Genomic DNA, 25,314 nt, shown 5'->3' on the forward strand with positions numbered 1-25,314 from the left:
AATCTGACAGTGTTCTTCCCTCTTTTTTCCCATTTTCTAAAAATAGATCTTACAAACCTAAGGTCAAGGGAGCTCATGTTTACTAATATAGACAAGCTCCAAGGTATATCCTGCAAAATCAACCTTCTCATGACGATCTGTTCTGTGGTGATTTTTCCCTCAACAATGTGTTTAGAGATCATAGCAATAAAAAGATGGCACCAACTGAATAAAATTGTGTGTGATTTATGGATTCCCCCCACTATATGTTATCGTCATAATATGGTTGATCTAACAAATAACCATGAAACTTTAAGTGGTATAAAGCAAGCACTTCCTGAGCTCATGAGTCTGTGAACTGGCACGGCAGTTCTAATCTGGGCCAGCTGATCCCAGTAGCCTGGCTCTAGTCTTTGTTTGGCTGAGGGGTCAGTTAAGGGCTGGTTGGTTTATAATAGCTCCATTTTTATGTCTGGTGTTTGAAGTGATGGAAAAGAGTATAACTGGGCCATGTGTCTCCTCCTCCAGCAGGGTAGCTTGTGCTTCTTCACAAAACACCTGAATAAGCTTCCAACAGTGAGAGTGAAAACACGCAAAGCTTTTTGAGGTCTAGGCTCAGAACTGCATTCTGTGTCTCTGTCTTATTTTACTGGACAAAGCCAATCACAAAGCTTCCCCAGACTCAGGAAAATGAAAAATATGCCCCACTTTTGGTGGGAAGAGCTGCAAAGGTTATGACTACAAGGAAGGGTGAAGAATTGCTGCCCGTTTGTACAGATCTATGCAGAACACAAAACTTGAGTTGCACAGAATTGAAGCTCAACATATTTGAGTACATGAACCATAAGGTGGCAATTAGATGGGAGATCATCCCCCTGGACACGAGCAGGGAGTAATCAAGAGCAAATGGTGGTGATCAGTGGAGCTCATGATTGTAGGGAGAAAAAAATGAAGAGGGATCCAAACTGAAATTCCACAGTGGGGACCCAAACTCTCAGGTCCTCTGATCTCAGTCACATTTAAGTCTGTGAGGAGAGAAGTTAGAAACTCTCCACAATAGGACTCATGAGTGTGAACTGAATTGATTGCCAATAATAAAAACTCAGGAGATCTTACATGAAAATTTGCATGTCTGACTTCTCTTGAAAATTAGAATCTGGCAAGCTTCTGTCTGAGCTGAGGGCCTGGCACCCCTGTTAGACCTTTTAGACTGGCGTGTCCTCCCCAACGCCCACTTCCTTGCACACAGCCCACTTCCCTTATTTTCCTGACTTGCCTTTTCCCCCTGAACACCTGACTTTGCAACCCTTGGACCAGAATAGCTCTAGATTTCTAATCAATGGGGCTTTTAGGAAACAGAGCCGGATCCTGCACTGCATAGTTTTCATGTTTTCTTACAATGAATAAGTGTTTCATTTACAAGAAAAATAAACGAAAAAAGAAACGCTCTAAGTTGAAATTCAATAATAAATGCGCTTTTGTAATTCACTAATAAATAAAAAGACTTTTTAAAAAGTGAAATATATGGCATTTAATGTACATTTAATTTAGTTTATAAATTAATCATTTTAATTTATTACAATAGTTTAGAGCATAATAAAATCTACTACTAACCCATGATAAAAGGAGGAACCTACCAAAATTATAGTTTAGCCACAATTGGATCAATGTTAAGATTTTAAAAATTATTACAATTAGGTTATTATTATTAACATGATATTGTGATTTATAATAAGGAATATGCATTTGGTCTTCATCCCAGTTCCTGGCACAGAACTCCTGAAATCCTTGGAATTCCTAAGTATTAAGAGCAATAAGTGTGTCTTCTGTTATGTTGCTGCTGCTGCTGCTGCTAAGTCGCTTCAGTCTTGTCCGACTCTGTGTGACCCCATAGACAGCAGCGCACCAGGATCCCCCGTACCTGGGATTCTCCAGGCAGGAGCACTGGAGGGGGTTGCCATTGCCTTCTCCTTCTGTTACGTTAGTGACGTAATTTAGGGGAAGCACCTAAGGATGGGGCTAGTTATCAGGGGAACCATTCTAGTGATTGGAGGGTTGATACTTTCAGGTACTTCCTCCCAACCTGTGGAGAGAGAAGAGGCTCTGGAGATGGAGTTCAGTCACCAAAGGCAGGGGGTGACATCAGTCATGACTGCATAGGAAACCTCCACAAACCCAAAGGCCTGGATTCGGAGCTCTTCAGGTTGGTGAACAGGTGGAGACTGGGCAGAGGGGCCCACCTGGAAAGGTCATGAAAGTTCTGTGCCTTTTTCCCATATCTTGTTTGATACATCTGGCTGTTCTTGAGTTATATCAGTTTATAATAAACCTATGATCTAGGAAGTAAAATGTTTCACTAAGTTCTCAAAGAAACAGATCCCAGTGAGGGGCTTCTGGGAGCCTCCAAACTAGAGCAGGTCAGGCAGAAGTACAGGTGGCAACCTGGACTTAAGATCGGCATTAAACCTGGGTGGGGGCGAGGGCAGGTCACAGTCTTGTAGACTGGGCTCCTAAACTGTGTAATCTGATGCTATCTCCAGGTAAATCAGGTCAGAATTGAGTTTAATTGTAGGACACCCAGCTGGTCACAGAGAACTGCTTGGTGGTGTGGGAAAAAATAACCACATGTCTGAACTGGGTAGAAAATCATAATTATTAAAATTAGATTATTAAAATATTATTAGAAAATGTTAGTTTAAGTGGTTTTTTTTTTGGCATTTTCTCACATTTCATTTTTTTTTCATAAATTAAAAAAAGTACCAGCCTACCAGGCACCATGGGGTCTTATCTACCAGTCATCTAAGAGAAATTGGTAGCTAGGTCCGGTACAATATATTTATAGCTGAAGGCTGCCCAAACTAGCCTAAATGAAATCTGCTGTTTCTTAAATGCAGGGCTCCATGCTTTTTCTCCCTTTCCCTACATTCCTGGGAAGCAAAACTTTAATTGTCCATGTTGCTGAACTAAAACTGAGGCAAACCCATGATGAGGTCAGGACGGAGGTAAATGGAAAACATCAGACTCCACACTGAGATTTCACTTATGCCTGAGTGTGACAGTGTGAAAACCCCAACCTGGGGAGGAGCTGGCCATGGTCTTCTTGCGTCTGATCCTCCCACGGTTTGTCGCCTGACCCTGAGGGTGGAGCTGTGTGTGAAGGTGACTTGACCCATCATGGCAATGTGATTCTCAAGGCCCTGTGGGTATCACTGTCGTAGCACGTTTCCTTCCTGGCTTATTGGAATTCATATGCCAGCAAAACATACTCATAAATGCCCAACATTTGATATTTGAGGAGGATAGAGAACTATCAATACTCAGGCCAAGCAACTTTATTAGGCACTTTTTGATATGAAAAGAAAAAAAAAAGTCATTTAAACATATCCATAGTTCAAGACTCTTGGGTCCTCTTGTTTTTCAAAATTCATAAATTTGCTGATTTTAGAAAGAGAATATGATGCATATACCATAAGCATGATGTACCCCAAGGGGGCCTGGGTCACCCTCATAATCAAGCAAATTAATATAGCTACAGTACCATGTATGGATATTCACATGAAGTGGGGTTAAACAATGATTACAAATAGCCTTATGATTATAAATACCCTTACGACTATAAAGTAGAAGTGACCAATAGAATCAAGGGATTAGATCTGATAGACAGAGTGCCTGAAGAACTATGGATGGTGTTTTGTGACATCGAACAGGAGGCGGTAATCAAAACCATCCCCAAGAAAAGAAATGCAAAAAGGCAAAATGGTTGTCTGAAGAAGCCTTACAAATGCTGAGAAACGAAGAGAAGCAAAAGGCTAAGGAAAAAAGGAAAGATATATCCATCTGAATGCAGAGTTCTAAAGAATAGCAAGGAGAGATAAGAAAGCCTTCCTAAGTGATCAGTGCAAAGAAATAGAGGGAAACAATAGAATGGGAAAGACTAGAGATCTCTTCAAGAAAATTAGAGATACCAAGAGAACATTTCATACAAAGATGAGCACAATAATGGACAGAAATGGATGGACGTAAAAGAAGCAGAAGATATTAAGAAGAGGTGGCAGAAGAACTATACCAAAAAAGATCTTAATGACCCAGATAACCATGATGGTGTGATCACTTACGTAGAGCCAGATGTCTTGGAGTTTGAAGTCAGTGGGCCTTAGGAAAAATCACTACAAACAAAAATACTGGAGGTGATAGAATTCCGGTTGAGCTATTTCAAATCCTAAAAGGTGATGCTGTGAAAATGCTGCACTCAGTTCAGTTCAGTTGAGTTGCTCAGCAGTGTCTGACGTTTTGTGACCTCTTGAACTGCAGCACGCCAGGCCTCCCTGTCCATCACCAATGCCCGGAGATTACTCAAACTCATGTCAATCGAGTTGGTGATGCCATCCTACCACCTTATCCTCTGTCATCCCCTTCTCCTCCTTCCTTCAATTTTTCCCACATCAGGATGTTATCCAGCGAGTTAGTTCTTTGCATCTGGTGGCCAAACTGTTGGAGCTTCAGCTTCAGCATCAGTCTTCTCAATGAATATTCGGGACTGATTTCCTTTATGATTGACTGGTTTGATCTCCTTGCAGTCCAAGGGACTCTCAAAAGTCTTCTCCAAAACTACAGTTAAAGCATCAATTCTTTGGCAATCATCTTTCTTTACAGTCCAACTCTCACATCCATACATAATTACTGGAAAGACTATAGCTTTAACTAGATAGACCTTTGTTGGCAAAGTAATGTCTCTGCTTTTGAATATGCTGTCTAGGTTGGTCACAGCTTTTCTTGGAAGCAGCAAGAATCTTTTAATTTCATGGCTGCAGTTACCATCTATAGTGCTTTTGGAGCCCCCCAAAATAAAGTGTGTCACTGTTTCCATTGTTTTGCCATCTATTTGCCATGAAGTGATGGGACCAGATGCCATGATCTTAGTTTTCTGAATGTTGAGTTTTAAGCCAGCTTTTTCACTCTCCTCTTTCACTTTCATCAAGAGGCTTTTTAGTTCCTCTTCACTTTCTGTCATAAGGGTGGTGTCATCTGCATATCTGAGGTTATTGATATTTCTCCCAGCAATCTTGATTCCAGCTTGTGCTACATCCAGCCCAGCATTTCCCATGATGTATTCTGCATATAAGTTAAATAAGCAGGGTGACAATATACAGCCTTGTTGTACTCCTTTCCCGATTTGGAACCAGTCTGTTGTTCCATGTTTGGTTCTAACTGTTGCTTCCTGACCTGCATACAGATTTCTCAAGAGGCAGTTCAGGTGGTCTGGTAGTCCCATCTCTTTTAGAATTTTCCATAGTGTGTTGTGATCCACACAGTCAATGGCTTTGGCATAGTCAATAAAGCAGAAGTAGGTGTTTTTCTGGAAATCTCTTGATTTTTTCTATGATACAACAGATGTTGGCAATTTGATCTCTGGTTCCTCTACCTTTTCTAAATCCAGCTTGAACATCTGGAAGTTCTTGGTTCATGTACTGTTGAAGCCACACTTGGAGAATTTTGAGCATTATTTTGCTAGTGTGTGAGATGAGTGCAATTGTGCAGTAGTTTGAACATTCTTTGGCACTGGCTTTCTATGGGATTGGAATGAAATTGACCTTTTCCAGTCCTGTGGCCACTGCTGAGTTTTCTAAACTTGCTGGCATATTGAGTGCAGCACTTTCACAGTATTGTCTTTCAGGACTTGAAATAGCTCAAGTGGAATTCCTTCACCTCCACTAGCTTTGTTCATAGTGATGCTTCCTAAGGCCCACTTGACCTCAGACTCCAGGAAGTCTGGCTCTAGGTGAGTGATCACACCATCATAATTATCTGGGTCATGAAGATCTTTTTTGTACAATTCATGTGTATACTTGCCACCTCTTCTTAATATGTTTTGCTTCTGTTAGGTCCATACTGGTTCTGTCCTTTATTGTGCCCATCTTTGCATGAAATGTTCCCTTGGTATCTCTAATTTTCTTGAAGAGATCTCTAGACTTTCCCATTCTATTGTTTTCCTTTATTTCTTTTATGTTGATCACCGAGGAAGGCTTTCTGATCTCTCCTTGCTATTCTTTGGAACTCCGAATTCAGATGGATGTATCTTTCCTTTTCTCCTTTGCCTTTAGCTCCTCTTCTCTTCTCAGCTATTTGTAAGGCCTCCTCAGACAGCCATTTTGTCTTTTTGGCATTTCTTTTCTTGGGGATGGTCTTGTTCACTGCCTCCTGTACAATGTCATGAACTCCATCAGTTCTTCAGGCACTCTGTCTATCAGATCTAATCCCTTGAATCTATTTGTCACTTCCACTGTAAAATTGTAAAGGATTTGATTTAGGCCATACCTGAATGCACTCAATATTGCAACAAATTTGAAAAACTCAGCAGTGGCCATAGGACTTGAGAGATCAGTTTTCATTTCAGTCCTAAAAAAAGGCAATGCCAAAGAATGTTCAAACTACCACACAGTTGCACTCACCTCACAAGCTAGGGGTCACAAAGAGTCAGACACAACTGAGCAACTAACACACACTTCACACGTTGGTAAAATAATGCTCAAAACTTTCCAAGCCAGGCTTCAACAGTACATGAACCGTGAACTTCCAGATGTTCAAGCTGGATTTAGAAAAGGCAGAGGAAGCAGAGATCAAACTGCCAACATCCGTTGGATCATCAAAAAAGCAAGAGAATTCCAGAAAATATCTACTTTTGCTTATTGACTATGCCAAAGCCTTTGACTGTGTGGAACAAACTATGGAAAATTCTAAAAGAGATGTGAATATCAGACCACTTTACCTACCTCCTGAGAAATCTGTATGCAGACCAAGAAGCAACAATTAGAACTGGACATGGAACAACAGACTGGTTTGAAATTGGGAAAGAAGTATGACAAGGCTGTATATTGTAACCCTGCTTATTTAACTTATATTCAGAGTACATCATGCAAAATGCTGGGCTGGATAAAGCATAAGCTGGAATCAAAATTGCCAGGAGAAATATCAGTAACCTCAGATATGCAGATGACACCACCCTTATGGCAGAAAGCAAAGAGGAACTGAAGAGCCTCTTGATGAAAGTGAAAGACAAGAGTGAAAAAGCTGACTTAAAACTCAACATTCAAAAAATGAAGATCATGGCATCTGGTCCCATCACTTCATGGCAACTGGTCCCATCACTTCATGGCAAATAGATGGCAAAACAATGGAAACAGTGACAGACTTTATTTCCCTGGGCTCCAAAATCACTGCAGATGGTGACTGCAGCCATGAAATCAAAAGGCACTTACCTTGGAAGGAAAGTTATGACCAACCTAGACAGTATATTAAAAAGCAAAGACATTACTTTGCCAACAAAGGACCATCTAGTCAAGGCTATGGTTTTTCCAGTGGTCATGTATGGATGTGCAGGTGTGCTGCAGTTTTGGGGAATCATATGAGTCGGACATGACTGAGCAACTGAACTCAACTAAATGTAAGGATGTGAGAGGTGGATCTTAAAGAAAACTGTGCACCGAAGAACTGATGCTTTTGAACTGTGGAGTTGGAGAAGACTATCTGAGAGTCCTTTGGATTGCAAGGAGATTAAGCTAGTCAATAAAAAGGAAATCAGTCCTGAATATTCTTTGGAAGGACTGATGCTGAAGCTGAAGCTCCAATACTTTGACCACCTGATGCGAAGAGCCAGCTCATTGGAAAAGACTCTGATGGTGGGAAAAATTGAAGGCAGGAGAAGAAGAGAATGACAGAGGATGAGATGGTTGGATGGCATCACCGAGTTGATGACCATGAGTTTGAGCAAGCTCTGGGCATTAGTGATGGACAGGGAAGCCTGGTGTGCTGTAGTCCATGGAGTTGCAAAGAGTCAGACATGCCTGAGTGACTGAACTGAACTGATAAATAGCCTTATATCAATTAGTGTCACAAAGACCATTTTATGACAAATTTTTAAGTTTCTTAATTTCAGAACCTTGGAGATTTTAGAATTGCAGATAAGAGATTATTGATCAGTATTAAATAACAAAGTTTGGCCATACTTCTCTGGCATAGAAGCAAGAACAAAAAGCAAGTGAGCTAAAGGGGATCTTTACAAGCTGCTGGCGCTGTCCAGAATATGAGTGAGAAAAGGGAATCAGGACAAGGTGGGCCAGGTGCCCTGAGGACTGTTTGTGGCCTCGGCGTTCCAGGGTTCAGACTGCCCTGAAGTTGGAGATGGAAGACATACAGCCAAGTCAAGACCAAAGCAAAACTGGGAGCTCAGAGTAGAACCAAGGCAGGAAGATCATCAGGGTGTCTGAATCAGGGATCAATCAATCACATCCACATAGGAATTACCCGTGAGTTGCTAAGAAATGCAAGATTTTGGGCATTTAGAAAAAGCATTTGGTCTCACACGCGGCTTCCAAGATTAAGCCCCCTGCTTACCATTCAATAAACAAAGGGAATTTTATTCAAGATTCTGGGTTTCAATTGAACTCTGCTCAGCAGAGCTTCCCAGCAGGCAGCACCCGTTTCCCCTCACCCCACTTCAGCCAGACTCCAGGCTTTTACCTGTTTTATGGCTGAGGCCACCATACGTCTGCATTTGAAGAAAGGTTCTATCATTTTGAAATACTGAAAGTTCTCCAGAACATTAAACAGATACATCTGAAGGCAATTTAAAATGCAACAGAAACAGTTTATGAGGCAAATAAAAATTAGAATTAAAAAAGGAATCAGAATAAAGAGATGATAAAAGAAGTCACTGTAGAAGTTCAGGTTGGTTGCCTAACTATGCCAGGTTTGTGAGATGCACTGAGCTCCTGTTTAGAAGTGTTGGCTCCCCAGCCTCTGGGTGAGGCTGCGCGTCACAAAGCCCACTCCTTGACCATCTGTCGACTCCAATTGACTCCTTGGCTCTCACAGCCTGGCTTCTGGCTGACTTTGCAACCCCAGCTACCAGTAGTTGCCAGTCTCTAAATTTAAGAACTTCACATCATGCAGATTACTTCTGTAAACTTTTTCAACAGACCCATCTGTGCATGTATGTATTTATATTAAATAAATGGCCTTTAACTTTATTTTGCCACACAACTCAGACTTGACTTTTAGGTAAGGACAAATGACATGTCCAACTCACCTCGGTTTCACATCTTCTCTGTAGGTAACCAGTTGTTATTGTTGCTGTTCAGTTGCTAAGTCATGGCCAACTATTTGCAACCCCCTGGACTGCAGCAAGCCAAGCTTCTCTGTCCTTCACTATCTCCCAGAGTTTGCTTGAACTCATGGTCCATTGAGTCAGTGATGCCATCCAACTATCTCACCCTCTGTCACCCACTTCTCTTGCCATCAGTCTTTCCCAGCATCAGGGTATTTTCCAATGAGTTGAGCCTTCACATCAAGTGGCCTAAGTATTGGAGCTTCAGCTTCAGCATCAGTCCTTCCAGTGAGTATTCAGGACTGATGTCCTTTAGGATTAACTGGTCTGATCTCCTTGCAGTCCAAGGAACTCTCGAGAGTCTTTTCCAACACCATAGTTTGAAAGCATCAGTTTTTCATTGCTCAGCTTTCTTTATGGTCCACCTTTCACATCCATATATGACTACTGGATAAACCATAGCTTTGACTAGATAGACCTTTGTCAGCAAAGTGATGTATTTGCTTTTTAATACACTACCTAGGTTTGTCATAGCTTTTCTTGCAAGGAATAAGCGTCTTTAATTTCATGGCTGCAGTCACCATCTGCAGTGATTTTGGGGCCCAAGAAAATAAAATCTGTTAGTGTTCTCACTTTTTCCTCTTATCTGCCATGAAGTGATGGGACTGGTTGCCATGATCTTCATTTTTTGAATGTTGAGTTTGAAGCCAGCTTTCTCACCCTCTCCTTGCACCCTCATCAAGAAGCTCTTTAGTTCCTCTTCACTTTCTTCCATTAGAGTGGTTTCATCTACATATCTGAGGTTGTTGGTATTTCTCCCTGGAAATCTTGATTCCAGCTTGTGATTCATCCAGTCCGGCATTTCACGTGCTGTACTCTGCATAGAAGTTAGACAAGCGGGGTGACAATACAAAGCCATGACATACTCCTTTCCTAATTTTGAACCAGACCATTGTTCCATGTCTGGTTCTAACTGTTGCCTCTTGACCTGCATACAGGTTTCTCAGGAGACAGGTAAGGTGGTCTGGTATTTCCATCTCTTGAAGAATTTTCCATTGTAGGGAACCAGTGGATGACATTAAAATTAATTGATTCCTCCCCAGTCTTTGTCCATCTCTCAAAGAGCTCCTCCATGGGTGTTCACAGAAAGCTGCTGCTGCTGCTGCTAAGTCACTTCAGTCGTGTCTGACTCTGTGCGACCCCAAATGACATAAAATCACCTTCTCTCTCTTGCTGTCTCCCAGCTACAGGTGGAGCTGGAGCAAGAATACCAAGACAAGTTCAAAAGGCTGCCCCTGGAGATTTTGGAATTCGTGCAGGAAGCCATGAAAGGGAAGATTAGTGAAGACAGCAATCACAGCTCTGCCCCTCCCCTGATGACCTCAGACTCTGGAAAACTAAACCAGAAGCTTCCTTCCAGTGACGAATTGGAAGGAGAAAACCCAGGAAAAGAGTTTGATACCCCTCTTTGATCATTCCTGCCAGGCCTTCAGAACACGCATTGTCGCTCCAGCTCCATCAAACTCTCTCTTCTTACAAAGATCACTGCCCAGGAGCATCTTCCTGAGAGGCATCCCTTAGATTAAAATCCACCTGGAGGGAGAGTTCCAGAAGGATCCATGCAGCTTCCTGTGCCCAAGCTCCATGTGTCATGTGGAAACTACTGCAGATCTGCTAGTAAAGAGTGCATGTATGTGGGCTTCTGGTTTTCTTTCTAATAGTCCATTCAAAGCAGGTGACTTCCAGGCTCCATGGAACATGTAATGAAGGATAGTGTCTTCTTTGAAGAAAAGCAAGCTCATGTTTTTATTTGAAGCTCTGTTGTAAAGTATGTCAAAGTAATAGAAATAGTTGAGAAATGCATAGCATTATTTAACACTATTGCACAGCCAACTTAGAGCTTTTTTTTTCCCTAACTGCCCCTCAACTACCATATCTTTGGGTTAACATGCATATTAAATTGTTTCATCCTTTGCTTTGCAAGCACTGGTGGCTTGCTGTTTGCTGATTTATTTATCATAGAAGCATCAATGTACTTGTTGCTGACATGGCTTTATTGGATACCACAGTGACTTAATAAGCTGGCTTTCTGCCTTGATGGTCAGTGAAGCCATCTCCAGACTTGACAACATGGCTTGTACTTTTGGCTGTGTGAGCAAGGTGGCCGCACACTTCCAGGCAGTGTGCTATCTGAGTCAACTATTGCACTCAGAGTCTGGATATTCATTGGTCCTTGGCCTAAAATCATTAAAAAACTGCAAAGATCTGTTCAATTGAATAAAACCCATTGAGCCCATGTCTGTTGAGCAGAGATTCAATCAGAGTGAACAGGTTCCAGCAATTATTTTGCTGTCTGATTTCTTTATGGTTCCTTTATTTTAATACAGAGATAAAGATTGAATATTTATCTAGAGACTACACAGATCTACATATAAATGTTACAAGTTAATCTCCATGTATATATATATGCACTTAGCCATATAAGGGCGCACACATGCACAACACACACACACATTCCTATGAGTTTGGATATGAGTTTCTTAATTGGCAATGACTCAAATCTCTTCCACAAGACTTGAAACCAAATTCAACATAGAGGAGAAAATGGTCAAACATGTAGATTATGTGGTATTAAATTATATCAAAATTCTAAGAAACAGTTGACGGAGATTTTGATGCAAGTTGAGGTAGATTGAAAACTTATAATATGATTTTGATGTGTATTTTACAAGATCAAAAACTGGATTTTAAGTATTTTAAGCTTGTTTTAATGGTAAAAAATATACAAAAATATATAGGACAGCAATATGGAAATGTATTAGTATTGTCCATAACTTTTATGTCTGACAGATTTCAATTTATTTCTCACATTAAAAAATCTTTCATTATATATTTGCTATGTACATTTAATTCACTTAACTGTTTTTTAATTAAGTTCCTATGTTAAGTGGTGTAAGAGAAACATATTGTAATAAAATGGATCAAAAACATTATTGAAAAGTCTTAAGTAAGAGAGAATAATTATATAGAGGAAAATATAATTAAGAGAGTAACACAAGTAACATTGAAGTTAAAGCCCTGAAGCAAGATGCTCGGTTTTATTTTACTTAAAAAACAAAAAACAAAAAACAAAAAACCTGCCTGATTGTAGCTTAGCAAAACATTTTAAAACACAAAAGCTAGTTGTGTCCTGAAAATTGTGTTTTAAGAATTTCATATTTTTATGAAAATTATTCTATTTAACTTTAAGCAATAACTAGGGATCACAATTAAGTTTTAATCAAAATGAAGGCTTAGTTCAAACATTAGGAAAGAGTATTTGATTAAAAAAACACATCTAGGGAGACAAGGGGAAAAAAATCCCATCCCCTTTGGAGATGATTATATTTTGATCTGAAGGATTTGGGGTGTTAATTAGACACTTAATAAAGCTTCACTTCTACTGAATGAGAACACTTTTGTAAATCATTCAACTTTTGCACTTTGAAAGAAAGGCATAATCATAAGGAAGCAAGAACAGTCAAAATAGAATGCTGCATTTTTATAAACAAAATTACAGACTGTATAAAATTGCAGAAGAATGAACTAACAATATAGCATTAATAACCAAAACACACAATGGTGATCATTACAGAATGTCGTATCACATTTTAGTCCAGAGACAGACTGAAGTTGAATAACCTTGATTTACACAAAACTGTTTTAGTAGTTGGATTTCATTATCTTAGTGACTGTAATCATTTTGCAATACGTTTGTATTTGGCCATTTCCTGTAATCACATTTTTAAATCTGTACAGTAACACTTTTTGCAGTTGTGGGGGTAGTGTGTAACACTGTCCATCTTGCATCATTGAAACTACTACAGTGATACTATCATTTAATAATATTAATATTACTTGAAATAGAGTAAGATAAAGAAAAAGGGTCTGTATGGTGTGCAGTTTGTGCCTTTCTGTATTTGCCTTGTTCCTTGTTGAATGTGTGAAATTCTGTACTGTGGTTTTCCTATAATAGAGAGTGGAACTGTGTATGAAATTAGACTGTGCCCCTCTGATCCTCTGCACTACTGAGAATAGCGTGGTTTTGGCAGTGTAAACCAATTTTCAAAGTTCTAATGACATGCCATGTGGTTTTGGTTTTTAACAGTTCATTATAACATTTCAGTATCGCCATACATTAATTAATACTCCTGTGATAGATAAGCAGTCATTAAATAATTCCAAAAGAAAGGGCCATTGCTTGCATTACTTTGAATTTACTGTTCCGCTTGTGCACTGTATAAATATTGTTTGTGATGGATTGGACATTGTGACTTTTGCCTTTTCAGAAGAAAAAAAAGATAGGACAAAATATTTGAAGCTCTTAAAATGTACATATTTTGGTTCTTCTATCTCAAATTATTTAAAATGCATAATTCACATTTTTGTAATAATTCTATGCAATTTTGTGGCATGATGTTTCTTCCACTTGTAATTTTATGTGCTTTCATCACAAATCCAAAGGAAACAATAAAAATTTCTTAACACAACCCAGCTATTATTTCGTGGTGTTGGGAGCAAGCTTCTTTTGATGGGCAGGAAGGTGGGAGCAGCTCTGATGCCAGTTTTTAGGGCCATAATGCCCACCCTCATGGGGCGCTTTAGTGCCCATGCAGGAAATCCAGAGGCTGCAATGCCTGTACTCAAGGGCCCGGTTGTCAGCACTCAGTCAGTCCACCCCCTCCATCCGGAGAGGCACTGAACTTACCGATTGCTCCGATACTCAGGACTCTCCTTTATTCCCTTCCTTCCTCGACCAAAGGTAAGGAAGGCGAAACTGCCAAAGGATTTTTGAAAAATAAAGGATGTGACAAGCATTGACAGAGTATTTGACATAAGTTTTCTTATACAAAAGATAAAAAAGAGTCTGCCACATTGATTTTTGAAAAAGAAATACACATATGAGTTATGAGAATGTCTCATAGACCTCCTAATGCTTCCCAGGTGGCTCAGTGGTAAAGAATCCGCCTGCCAGTGCAGGAGACACAAGAGATACGAATTCAATCCCTGGGTTGGAAAGATCCCCTAGAGGAGGAAATGTCAATTTGCTCCAGCATTTTGCCTGGAAAATTCCATGGACAGAGGAGCCTGGTGGACAACAGTCCAGGGGCCACAAAAAGTCAGACTGAGCACCTGCACGCAAGCATGCACACACACACACACCCCCATTTCACTTTGAGAGCAATATCACTCACATTGAAGTACATGAAAATATATGCACCGCCATCTGTGGAAAATTCAACATGCCACATACCGTATGCACTAAACCGAATTTCTTTACACTCAAACCTGCTCTATAGCCTTTGTTTTCTACATCAAAGAATAAAATCATTATCAATTCAGTTGCCCAAGAAAAGGTGGCCATCATCCCTGACAGTCCCCTCTCCCTCATCCCCTTTCCAATAATCCACCAACCTGGGTCAGTTCTGACCCTGTGGAATAGCCTGCAGATCCATTCTCTTTCTATCCCCTCTGCTAATGCTAGTTTCAGCCTCCATCTCCTCCCACCTGCCAAGGTTCTAAATGGTTTGCAGCCTCTAGTTCTAAATCATGTAACCATTTCTACATGTTGGAGCCAGACTGATCATACAAAAACAAAACTGAAATTAACAGCCTTTAAAGAACCCCAGCTGTCTTCAGGATAAAGTCTAAATTCCATAATAAATGTTTAAGATCTTACATGATTTGGTTTGTACATAACTCTCCACTCCTGCCTTATGGACAATCACCTTCTGGGCTTTTTAAATACTATTCCCTCAACTACTTAGATTCGTACTTTCTATTTCTCTTTTCCTTGAACCCCCTGAAAACACACTTATACACACACTCAAATTCTCTCTTTTTCCTAACTCTAATTGAACTTCAGGTTTATAAAATAAATGTCACTTCTTCTAGGAAGCTTTTGTTGATCTGCCCAAGCTCCCCCTCATCTGTGCTTCATCAGTTACCACTTGCTGTATTACAAACATCTCCAACATTCAGTGTTATATTTTTTAAAAATGTTCTATTGATCGTGAGTCTACAGATAAGTACCTGATTCTGCTCACCTGGGCTAGGCTGATCTCATCTGGGCTCATCTGTTAACCTGCAGTTAACTATGAGTTCCTGGTGGTTAACCCTGGCTGGGCTATTTTACATGTCTGGAATGTTGGCTGGAACAACTAGACTGATTTGGCTCTTCTTTATGTGATTTTTTTCACCCTTCAGCAGGCTAGCAATGGGTTTTTCACGTGTCCAAGACAACAAGCAGAGAACAAGCAAAAGCCTTTCAAAAGCCTTCAAGGCTTCTTGAAGTCTAAACTCAGAACTAGCACACCATTACTCCCAACACATTCTGTTGGTGAACATAAGCCACAAGACCAGTCCTGTTTAAGATTAAAAGGATACTATGGTGCTATAGAAAAAATGATGTGGACACAGCGTGGCCACTGACACAAAAAATCCATCAAAACCATGTAATTTCTCTCACACATAGAGTATGTACCAACTGCAATGCACTGGCCCATCCTCCATTGACAACCTTTGATATCAGAAGTCACATCTCATCCCCAAACACACCATAATTAAATCCCTCAGTAAATATTGCATTTATTGTGAATAAATTTGTTTACTTGTCCAGTTAGTAGTGCTAATGTAGAAATAATAATTTATATATGAAGAATAAGAGTTACTAACTCAAAACTACAGTATTATTTATTCACAGCTCTCTGATAACAGGGCTAGACTACACAGAACCACCCTTACTTGCAACACCAACCCCAAAACACAACACTGCAAGAGAGAGATGAAAGTACATCAGTCACCAAATAGTAGATTCTGGAACACAGATGGAGAAAGCTAGTCTCACTTTGCATTCCAGTGCATATACCAACAGCTCCATTTTGCCCACAACTATGAACTCAAGAGCCATTCTTTGTCCCCTGGAATTCACGTTCAGTTCAGGTGTTTCTTGGGGCATTCTGCATATATTTTTAATTACAGTTTTATTTAGTAGTTTATTCACATACACAAAGTTCATCTTTTGAAAGTATACCTTTCAATAGCTTTTAGTATAGTCAAAAGTTATTCATCAATCACTACTCAATTTCAGAACATTTTCATCTCCCCAAAAGGAAATCCCATCTTCAGCAGCAGTCACTTTCCACTCCTCCTTTTCCCTGCCTCCTCTCTTTAACCCCCAGAAAGCATTAGGCTATCTTCTATCTCTGTGGATTTATCTACTCAGGACATTTTAAATGATGAGATTTATATAATTTGTGGCCTTTTGGATCTGGATTGTTCCATTTAACGCAAAAATGTTAAGGTTCAGTTTACAACATGAATCAGTAGTTCTGTCCTCCTAATAGTTGAATAATACACCCTTTTATAGACATTTCATTCCTTCATTCATCACTTGATGGACATTTTAATTATTTCTACTTTTGACTATTATAATGACTGTTATAAATAGTCATGTACAAGTTTTTACATGGAAATGTTTTCAGTTCTCTTGGATATATAGCTAGAAGTAGAATTGCTCATTTGTATATTAACCCCATTTAATTTTTTGAGGAACAGCCAGAGTTTTCCAAAGTGGCTGCACCATTTTAGAACCTAGCAACGTATGAAGAGTCCAGTCTCTCCTCATCCTTGCCAATGCGTGTTGTTCTCTGTCATGTTGATTGTCACCATTCTAGTAGATGTGAAAGGATTTCATTGCAGTTTTGATTTGCATTTTCCTGATGACTAATGATGTTGTGTGTCTTGACCATATCCATATCTTTTCTGGAGAAATGTCTATTCAAAACCTTTGTGAATTTTTAATTGGGTAAATATTTTAAAATCTGGGTCCTCTTTCTTGATTTTTGTCCTCCAATCCCTTATGTGCTCATCTATTCCAAAGCTTTTCTAAGAAGCCTCTCTCAATTATCATTCCTTCCTTGGTTACTGAATACCTGGAGTTAATTTGGAATATGCTCCTGGTTATTTTCTATGTGAAGCCAAAAAGTAATTGGTCTGCTTATTTTTTTTTTCACTAAATCTCATGTATTTGTTTATTTTCCAAGATTTGACTCTGCCTTTCAAGAACAAACTAAAAATTAAGTCCCATAAATATGGGTTGAATTCACTGGGATTTAGTGAATTTTTTATGGAAGGAAATTTATTAAGGACAAGTGAAAGTTTGACTATTGCTAAGGAAATATTTACCACAGAACCTTTGAGAATTGAAGCTAACAATTTATGTTATCAAATTTATGAAATCAAAAAACTCAATGTGTCAATAAGAAATATATCAATAATCTAGAAAAATCTTGCCAATAAAACTATGACTTTTCATCAAACATATAGGCACACCCCAACACAACCCAAAGTTAAAAGTAAAAGTGTATCCCAGCATACTACTCAAGAAAATCATCAAACCATAGAGGAAGAAATAAAAAGAAGAAGAAATGAATGGAGAACTATAAAAACAAAGAGAAAACAACAAAATGCCAAAAGTACATATTTATCAATCCCTTAAGTGTCAATGAAACAAACATCCCAATCAAAAGACAAAGGGTGGCTGATTGGTTTAAACGAAAAAACCATCTATTTGCTGGCTATAGGAGACTAATTTCAAAGCTAAAGACACACACAGAATTAAACTGAGGAGGTGGAAAAATATTTCAAGCAAATGGAATTTAAAAGAAAGTAGAGGTATAACTGAAGAGAACAAAAAAACCTCTTGATGAAAGTGAAAGAGAAGCATGAAAAAACTGGCTTAAAACTCAACATTCAAAAAACAAAGATCGTGGCATCTGGTCCCATCACTTTATGGCAAAAGATGGGGAAACAATGGAAACAGTGACAGACTTTATTTTCTTGGGCTCCAAAATCACTGCGGATGGTGACTGCAACTATGAAATTAAAAGACCCTGCTCCTTGGAAGAAAAGCTGTGACATACCTTAACAGCATATTAAAAAGCAAAGATGGTACTTTGCAACAAAGGTCCATATAATCAAAGCTATGATCTTTCCAGTAGTCATGTATGGATGTGAGTGTTGGACCATAAAGAAGGCTGTGTGCCAAATAACTAATGCTTTTCAACTGTGGTGCTGGATAAGACTTTTGAGAGTCCCTTGGACTTCAAGGAGATTAAACCAGTCAATCCTAAAGGAAATCAACCCTGAATATTCACTGAAAGGACTGATGTGAAGCTGAAGCTTCAATACTTTGGCCACCTGTTGAGAAGAGCTGACTCACTAGAAAAGACCCTGATTCTGGGAAAGATTGAAAGCAGGAAGAAAAAGGAATGACAGAGAATGAGATAGTTGATAGTATCACTGACTCAATGGACATGAGTTTGAGCAAACTCTGGGAGACGGTGAAGGACAAGGAAACCTGGCGTGCTGCAGTCCATGGGGTTACAGAGTCAGACACAACTGAGCCACTGCAAAATTGGTCATAGCTTTCTGGGTTCCCTCATAGCTCAGCTGGTAAAGAATCCACCCGCAATGCAGGAGACCCCAGTTCAGTTCCTGGGTCAGGAAGATCCACTAGAGAAGGGCTAGGCTACCCACTACAGTATTCTTGGGCTTCCCTTGTAGCTCAGCTGGTAAAGACTCCTCCTGCAATGTGGGAGACCTGGGCTTGATCCCTGAGCTGGGAAGATCCCCTGGAGAAGGGAAAGGCTCCAGTATTCTGGCCTGGAGAATTCCATGGACTATACAGTCCATGGGGTTGCAAAGAGTTGGACAAGACTGAGCGACTTTCACTTTCTTTCCAAAGAGCAAGTGTCTTAATTTCAGGGCCACAGTCACCATCTGCAGCGATTTGGAGCCCAAGAAAATAAAACCAGTCACTCTTTCCACTTTTCCCCCTTTTATTTGCCATGAAGTATGGCAAGATGCCATCATGACATCTTGATTACAAGATATCATCATCTTAATTTTTTGAATGTTGAGTTTTAAGCCTTCTTTTTTACTCTCTTCTTTCACCCACATCAAGAGGCTCTTTCATATCTGCATTTCTGAGGTTGTTATTTCCTCTGGCAATCTTGATTCCAGCTTGCAATTCATCCAGCCCAGCATTTCACAAGATGTCCTCTACATAGAAGTTAAATAAGCAGGGTGACAATATATAGCCTTGACTTACTCCTTTTTCAATTTTGGACGAGTCCATTATTCCATTGTTTTGTTTCATCATGTCCAATTTTTGTGACCACGTGGACTATAACTTGCCAGACTCCTCTGTCTGTGGGATTTTCCAGGCAAGAATACTGGAGTCTGTTGCCATTTCCTCCTCCAGGGAATCTTCCCGATCCAGGGTACAAACCTGCATCTCTGTATCTCCTGCATTGTAGGCAGATTCTTTACCCACTGAGCATGGGTTATAATTGTTGTTTCTTGAGCCACATACAGGTTCTCAGAAGGCAGGTAAGGTTTTCTAGTATTCAAATCTCTTTAAGAAATTTTCCACAGTTTGTTGTGACCCACACAGTCAAAGAATTTAGTATAGTCAATGAAGCAGAAGTAGATGTTTTTCTGGAATCCCCTTGATTTTTCTATGATCCAATGGATGCTGGCAATTTGATCTCTGGCTTCTCTGCTTCTTAAATCCAGCTTGTACATCTGGAATTTCTCAGTTCACATATTGCTGAAGCCCGACTTGAAGGATTTTGAGCATTACTTTGCTAGCATGTGAGATGAGCACAATTGTACAGTAATTCAAACATTTTGAACATTTTGGCATTGCCTTTCTTTGGGTTTAGAATGAACACTGACCTTTTCCAGTCCAGTGGTCATTGCTGAAGTTTCCAAATTTGCTATCATATTGCAGCATTTTAACAACATCATCTTTTAAGATTTTATAAATGCAATCCACTCCAGTACTACTGCCTGGAAAATTCCATGGACAGAGGAGCCTGGTAGGCTATAGTCCATGGGGTCACAAAGAGTTGGACACGACTGAGAGAGTTCACTTCACTTCACTGGAATTCTATCACCTCCACTAGCTTTGTTCATAGTAATGCTTCCTAAGGCCCACTTGATTTCACACTCCAGGCTGTCTGGCTCTAGGTGAGTGACCACACCATCATGGTTCTCTGGGTCATTAAGACCTTTTTTTGTACAGTTCTTCTATGTATTCTTGACACCTCTTAATCTTTTCTGCTTCTGTTAGGTCCTTGCCATTTCTGCCCTTTCAGTTTAGTCACTCAGTCATGTCTAACTCTTTGTGATCCCATGGGTGACAGCATGCCTGGCTTCCCTGTCCATCCCCAACTCCCAAAGCAAACTCATGTCCATCAACTCGATGATACCATCCAACCATCTCATCCTCTGTTGTCCCCTTCTCCTCCCGCCTTCAATCTTTCCCAGCATCAGGGTCTTTTCCAATGAGTCAGTTCTTCACATCAGGTGGCCAAAATATTGGAGTTTCAACTTTAGTGTCAGTCCTTCCAATGAATATTCAGGACTGATTTCCTTTAGGATGGACTGGTTTGATCTCCTTGCAGTGAAAGGGGCTCTCAAGAGTCTTCTCCAATGTGGGAGACCTGGGCTTGACCCCTGGGTTGGGAAGATCCCCTGGAGAAGGGAAAGGCTACCCACTCCAGTATTCTGGCCTAGAGAATTACAGTCCATGGGGCCGCCAAGAGTCAGACACAACTGAGTGGCTTTCACTTCTGTCCTTTACTGTGCCTATCTTTGCATGAAATTTTCCCTCAGTATCTCCAATTTTCTTGAAGAAATCGCTAGTCTTTCCCATTCTATTGTTTTCCTCTATTTCTTTGCATTGTTCACTTAAGAAGGCTTTCTTATCTCTCCTTGCTATTCTCTGGAGCTCTGCTTTCTGGTGGGTGTATCTTTCCCTTTCTCCTTTGCCTGTCACTTCACTTCTTTTCTCATCTATTTGTAAGGCCTCCTTAGACAACCACTTTGTCTTCTTGAATTTTTTTTTCCCCTGGGAGGGTTTTGGTTACTGCCTCCTCTACAATGCTACAAACTTCCATCTAAAGTTCTTCAAACACTCTGTCTACCAGATCTAATCCCTGGAATCTATTCATCACCTCCAGTGTATAATGTGTAATCCCTTATGAATATAAGGGATTTAAGTCATACCTGAATGGCCTAGTGGTTTTCCATACTTTCTTCAATTTAAGCCTGAGTTTTGTGATAAGGCATTGATGATCTAAGCCACAGGCAGCTCCAGATCTTGTTTTTGCCTAATGTATAGAGCTTTTCCACCTTATGATCTATGATATGATCTCTATCATATGATCTACCATATGCTCAAGCACTTTTACTCCTGGGTATATAACCAGAACGAAACAAAAAACACTAATTCAAAAAAAAATGCATGTTCTCCAATGTTCACAACATCCTTATTTACAATAGCCAAGATGCAGAAGCAACCTAAGTCCTCTCAACAGATGAATGAGAAAAGAAGATGTAGCATATTATTCAATCATAGAAAGAATGAAATTCTCCTGTTTGCAACAGGGTGGATGGACCTAGAGAACATTATGCCTAGTGAAGTAAGTCAGACAGAGGAAGGCAAATATTCTATGATATCACTTATTCTTGGAATCTAAAAATAAAACAAACAAGTACATATAGCATAAAAGAAACAGACTCAAAAATATTGAAACCAAACTAGTGGTTACCAGTGGGGAGAGGAAAGGGAGGAGGGGCTAGATAGGGCCATGGGACAAGGAGGTATAAACTACCCTGTATAGAGACAGGTAACCAACAAGAATATATTGTACAGTACAGAGAATTATCTCCATTACTCTGTAATTACTTTTTTAAAGAATTTATTTTTTATTGAAAGATAGTTGCTTTACAGAATTTTGTTATTTTCTGTCAAACCTCAGCATGAATCAGTCATAGGTATACATATGAACCCTCCCTTTTGAACCTCCCTCCCTTCTCCCTCCTATCCCACACTTCTAGGTTGATTCAAAGCCCCTGTTTGAGTTTCCTGAGCCATACAGCGAATTCCCATTGGCTGTCTATTTCATATATGGTAATGTAAGTTTCCATGTCTGGGGAGGCCTTACAAATAGCTGTGAAAATAAGAGGCGAAAAGCAAAGGAGAAAAGGAAAGATACAAGCATCTGAATGCAGAGTTCCAAAGAATAGCAAGAAGAGATAAGAAAGCCTTCTTCAGCAATCAATGCAAAGAAATCGAGGAAAACAACAGAATGGGAAAGACTAGAGATCTCTTCAAGAAAATTAGAGATACCAAGGGAACATTTTATGCAAAGATGGGCTCGATAAAGGACAGAAATGGTATGGACCTAACAGAAGCAGAAGATATTAAGAAGAGGTGGCAAGAATACACGGAAGAACTGTACAAAAAAGATCTTCACGACCCAGATAATCATGATGATGTGATCACTAATCTAGAGCCAGAAATCTTGGAATGTGAAGTCAAGTGGGCCTTAAAGCATCACTACAAACAAAGCTAGTGGAGGTGATGGAATTCCAGTTGAGCTGTTTCAAATCCTGAAAGATGATGCTGTCAAAGTGTTGCACTCAATATGCCAGCAAATTTGGAAAACTCAGCAGTGGCCACAGGACTGGAAAAGGTCAGTTTTCATTCCAATTCCAAAGAAAGGCAATGCAGAAGAATGCTCAAACTACTGCACAATTGCAGTCATCTCACTCACTAGTAAAGTAATGCTCAAAATTCTCCAAGCCAGACTTCAGCAACATGTGAACTGTGAACTCCCTGATGTTCAAGCTGGTTTTAGAAAAGGTAGAGGAACCAGAGATCAAATTGCCAACATCCGCTCGATCATGGAAAAAGCAAGAGAGTTCCAGAAAAACATCTATTTCTGCTTTATTGACTATGCCAAAGCCTTTGACTGTGTGGATCACAATAAACCGTGGAAAATCCTTAAAGAGATGGGAATACCAGACCACCTGACCTGCCTCTTGAGAAACCTTTTTGCAGATCAGGAAGCAACACGTAGAACTGGACATGGAACAACAGACTGATTCCAAATAGGAAAAGGAGTATGTCAAGGCTGTATATCGTCACCCTGCTTATTTAACTTCTATGCAGAGTACATCATGAGAAATGCTGGACTGGAAGAAGCACAAGCTGGAATCAAGATTGCCGGGAGAAATATCAATCACCTCAGATATGCAGATGACACCACCCTTATGGCAGAAAGTGAAGAGAAGCTAAAAAGCCTCTTGATGAAAGTGAAAGAGGAGAGTGAAAAAGTTGGCTTAAAGCTCAACATTCAGAAAACTAAGATCATGGCATCTGGTCCCATCACTTCATGGGAAATAGATGGGGAAACAGTGGAGACAGTGTCAGACTTTATTTTTGGGGGCTCCAAAACCACTGCAGATGGTGACTGCAGCCATGAAATTAAAAGATGCTTACTCCTTGGAAGAAAAGTTATGACCAACCTAGACAGTATATTCAAAAGCCAGAGACATTACTTTGCCGACTAATGTCTCTCTAGTCAAGGCTATGGTTTTTCCTGTGGTCATGTATGGATGTGAGAGTTGGACTGTGAAGAAGGCTGAGTGCTGAAGAATTGATGCGTTTGAACTGTGGTGTTGGAGAAGACTCTTGAGGGTCCCTTGGACTGCAAGGAGATCCAACCAGTCCATTCTGAAGGAGATCAGTCCTGGGATTTCTTTGGAAGGAATGATGCTAAAGCTGAAGCTCCAGTACTTTGGCCACCTCATGCGAAGAGTTGACTCATTGGAAAAGACTCATGCTGGGAGGGATTAGGGGCAGGAGGAGAAGGGGACGACCCAGGATGAGATGGCTATATGGCATCGCGGACTCGATGGGCATGAGTCTGGGTGAACTCCGGGAGATGGTGATGGACAGGGAGGCCTGGCGTGCTGTGATTCATGGGGTTGCAAAGAGTTGGACACGACTGAGCAACTGAACTGAACTGTACTGAAGTTTCCATGTTACTCTCCCCATACATCTCACCCTCTCCTTCCCCCTCCCCATGCCCATAAGTCTATTCTCTATGTCTGTTTCTCCATTGCTGCCCTGTGAATAAATTCTTAAGAATCATTTTTCTAGATTCCATATATATGTGTTAGAATATGATATTTATCTTTCTCTTTCTGACAATTCACTCTGTATAATAGATTCTAGGTTCATCCACCTCATTAGAACTGACTCAAATGTGTTCCTTTTTATGGCTGAGTAATATTTCATTATGTATACAACTTCTTTATCCATTTATCTGTCAATGGATGTCTAGATTGCTTCCATGTTTTAGCTATTATAAATAATGCTAGTGAACAATGAGATGTCTTTTTCAGTTTTGGTTTCTTCAGGGTCTATGCCTAGGAGTGGGATTGTCATGTCATATGGTGGTTTTATTCCTAGTTTTTTAAGGAATCTCCATACTGTCTTCTATAGTTGCTGTATCAATTTACATTCCCACCAACAGTGCAAGAGCATTCCTTTTTCTCTACACCCTCTCTAGCATTTATTGTTTCTAGACATTTTGATGATGGCCATTCTGACCAGTGTGAGGTGATATTTCACTGTAGTTTTGATTTGCATTTCTCTAATAATGAGCAGTGTTGAGCATCTTTTCATGGGTTTGTTAGCCATCTGTATGTCTTCCTTAGAGAAATTTTTTTTAGGTCTTTTCCGCACTTTTTGATTGGGTTGTTTTTCTGGTATTGAGTTGTATGAGCTGCTTGTATAGTTTGGAAATTAATCCTTTGTCAGTTGTTTCATTTGCTATTATTTCTCCCATTCTGAGGGTTGTCTTTTCACCTTGCTAATAGTTGCCTTTGCTGTGCAAAAGCTTTTAAGTTTAATCAGGCCCCACTTGCTTATTTGATTTTATTTCTGTTCCTCTAGGAGGTGGGTCATAGAGGATCTTATTTTGATTTGTCATCAACTGTTCTGCCTATGTTTTCCTCTAAGAATTTTATAGTTTTGGGTCTTAAATTTAGATCTTTAATCCATTTCGAGTTTATCTCTGTGTATGGTGTTAGGAAGAGTTCTAATTTCATTCTTTTACACGTAGTTGTCCAGTTTTCCCAGCACCATTTATCAAAGAGGCAGTCTGCCCCATTGTATATTCTTGCCTCCTTTGTCAAAAATAAGGTACCCATGGGTGCATGGATTTATTTCTGGGCTTTCTATTTTGTTCCATTGGTCTATATTTCTGATTTTGTGCCAGTACCATACTGTCTTGATTACTGTAGCTTTATAGTATAGTCTGAAGTCA

At 39.9% G+C, this 25,314-nt stretch overlaps 1 protein-coding gene across 3 annotated transcripts in view; it reads left to right on the forward strand.

Annotated features, from left to right (window-relative positions):
- PLCB1 (phospholipase C beta 1) overlaps positions 1-13,611 on the forward strand; it is an 877,017-nt gene extending 863,406 nt beyond the window's left edge. For all 3 annotated transcript variants that reach the window (XM_069546383.1, XM_069546382.1, XM_069546384.1), the window contains one exon: positions 10,327-13,611. Coding sequence is in view for 1 of the 3 variants with exons in the window: in XM_069546382.1 (XP_069402483.1) it covers positions 10,327-10,554 (228 nt within the window). In the remaining 2 variants the exon portion in view is untranslated. The remainder of the gene's footprint in view (positions 1-10,326) is intronic.
- Positions 13,612-25,314: the final 11,703 nt, after the last annotated feature.

The sequence above is a fragment of the Ovis canadensis genome, chromosome 13 (assembly GCF_042477335.2).
Source record: "Ovis canadensis isolate MfBH-ARS-UI-01 breed Bighorn chromosome 13, ARS-UI_OviCan_v2, whole genome shotgun sequence".
In the NCBI taxonomy this organism is placed as follows: Eukaryota; Metazoa; Chordata; class Mammalia; order Artiodactyla; family Bovidae; genus Ovis; species Ovis canadensis.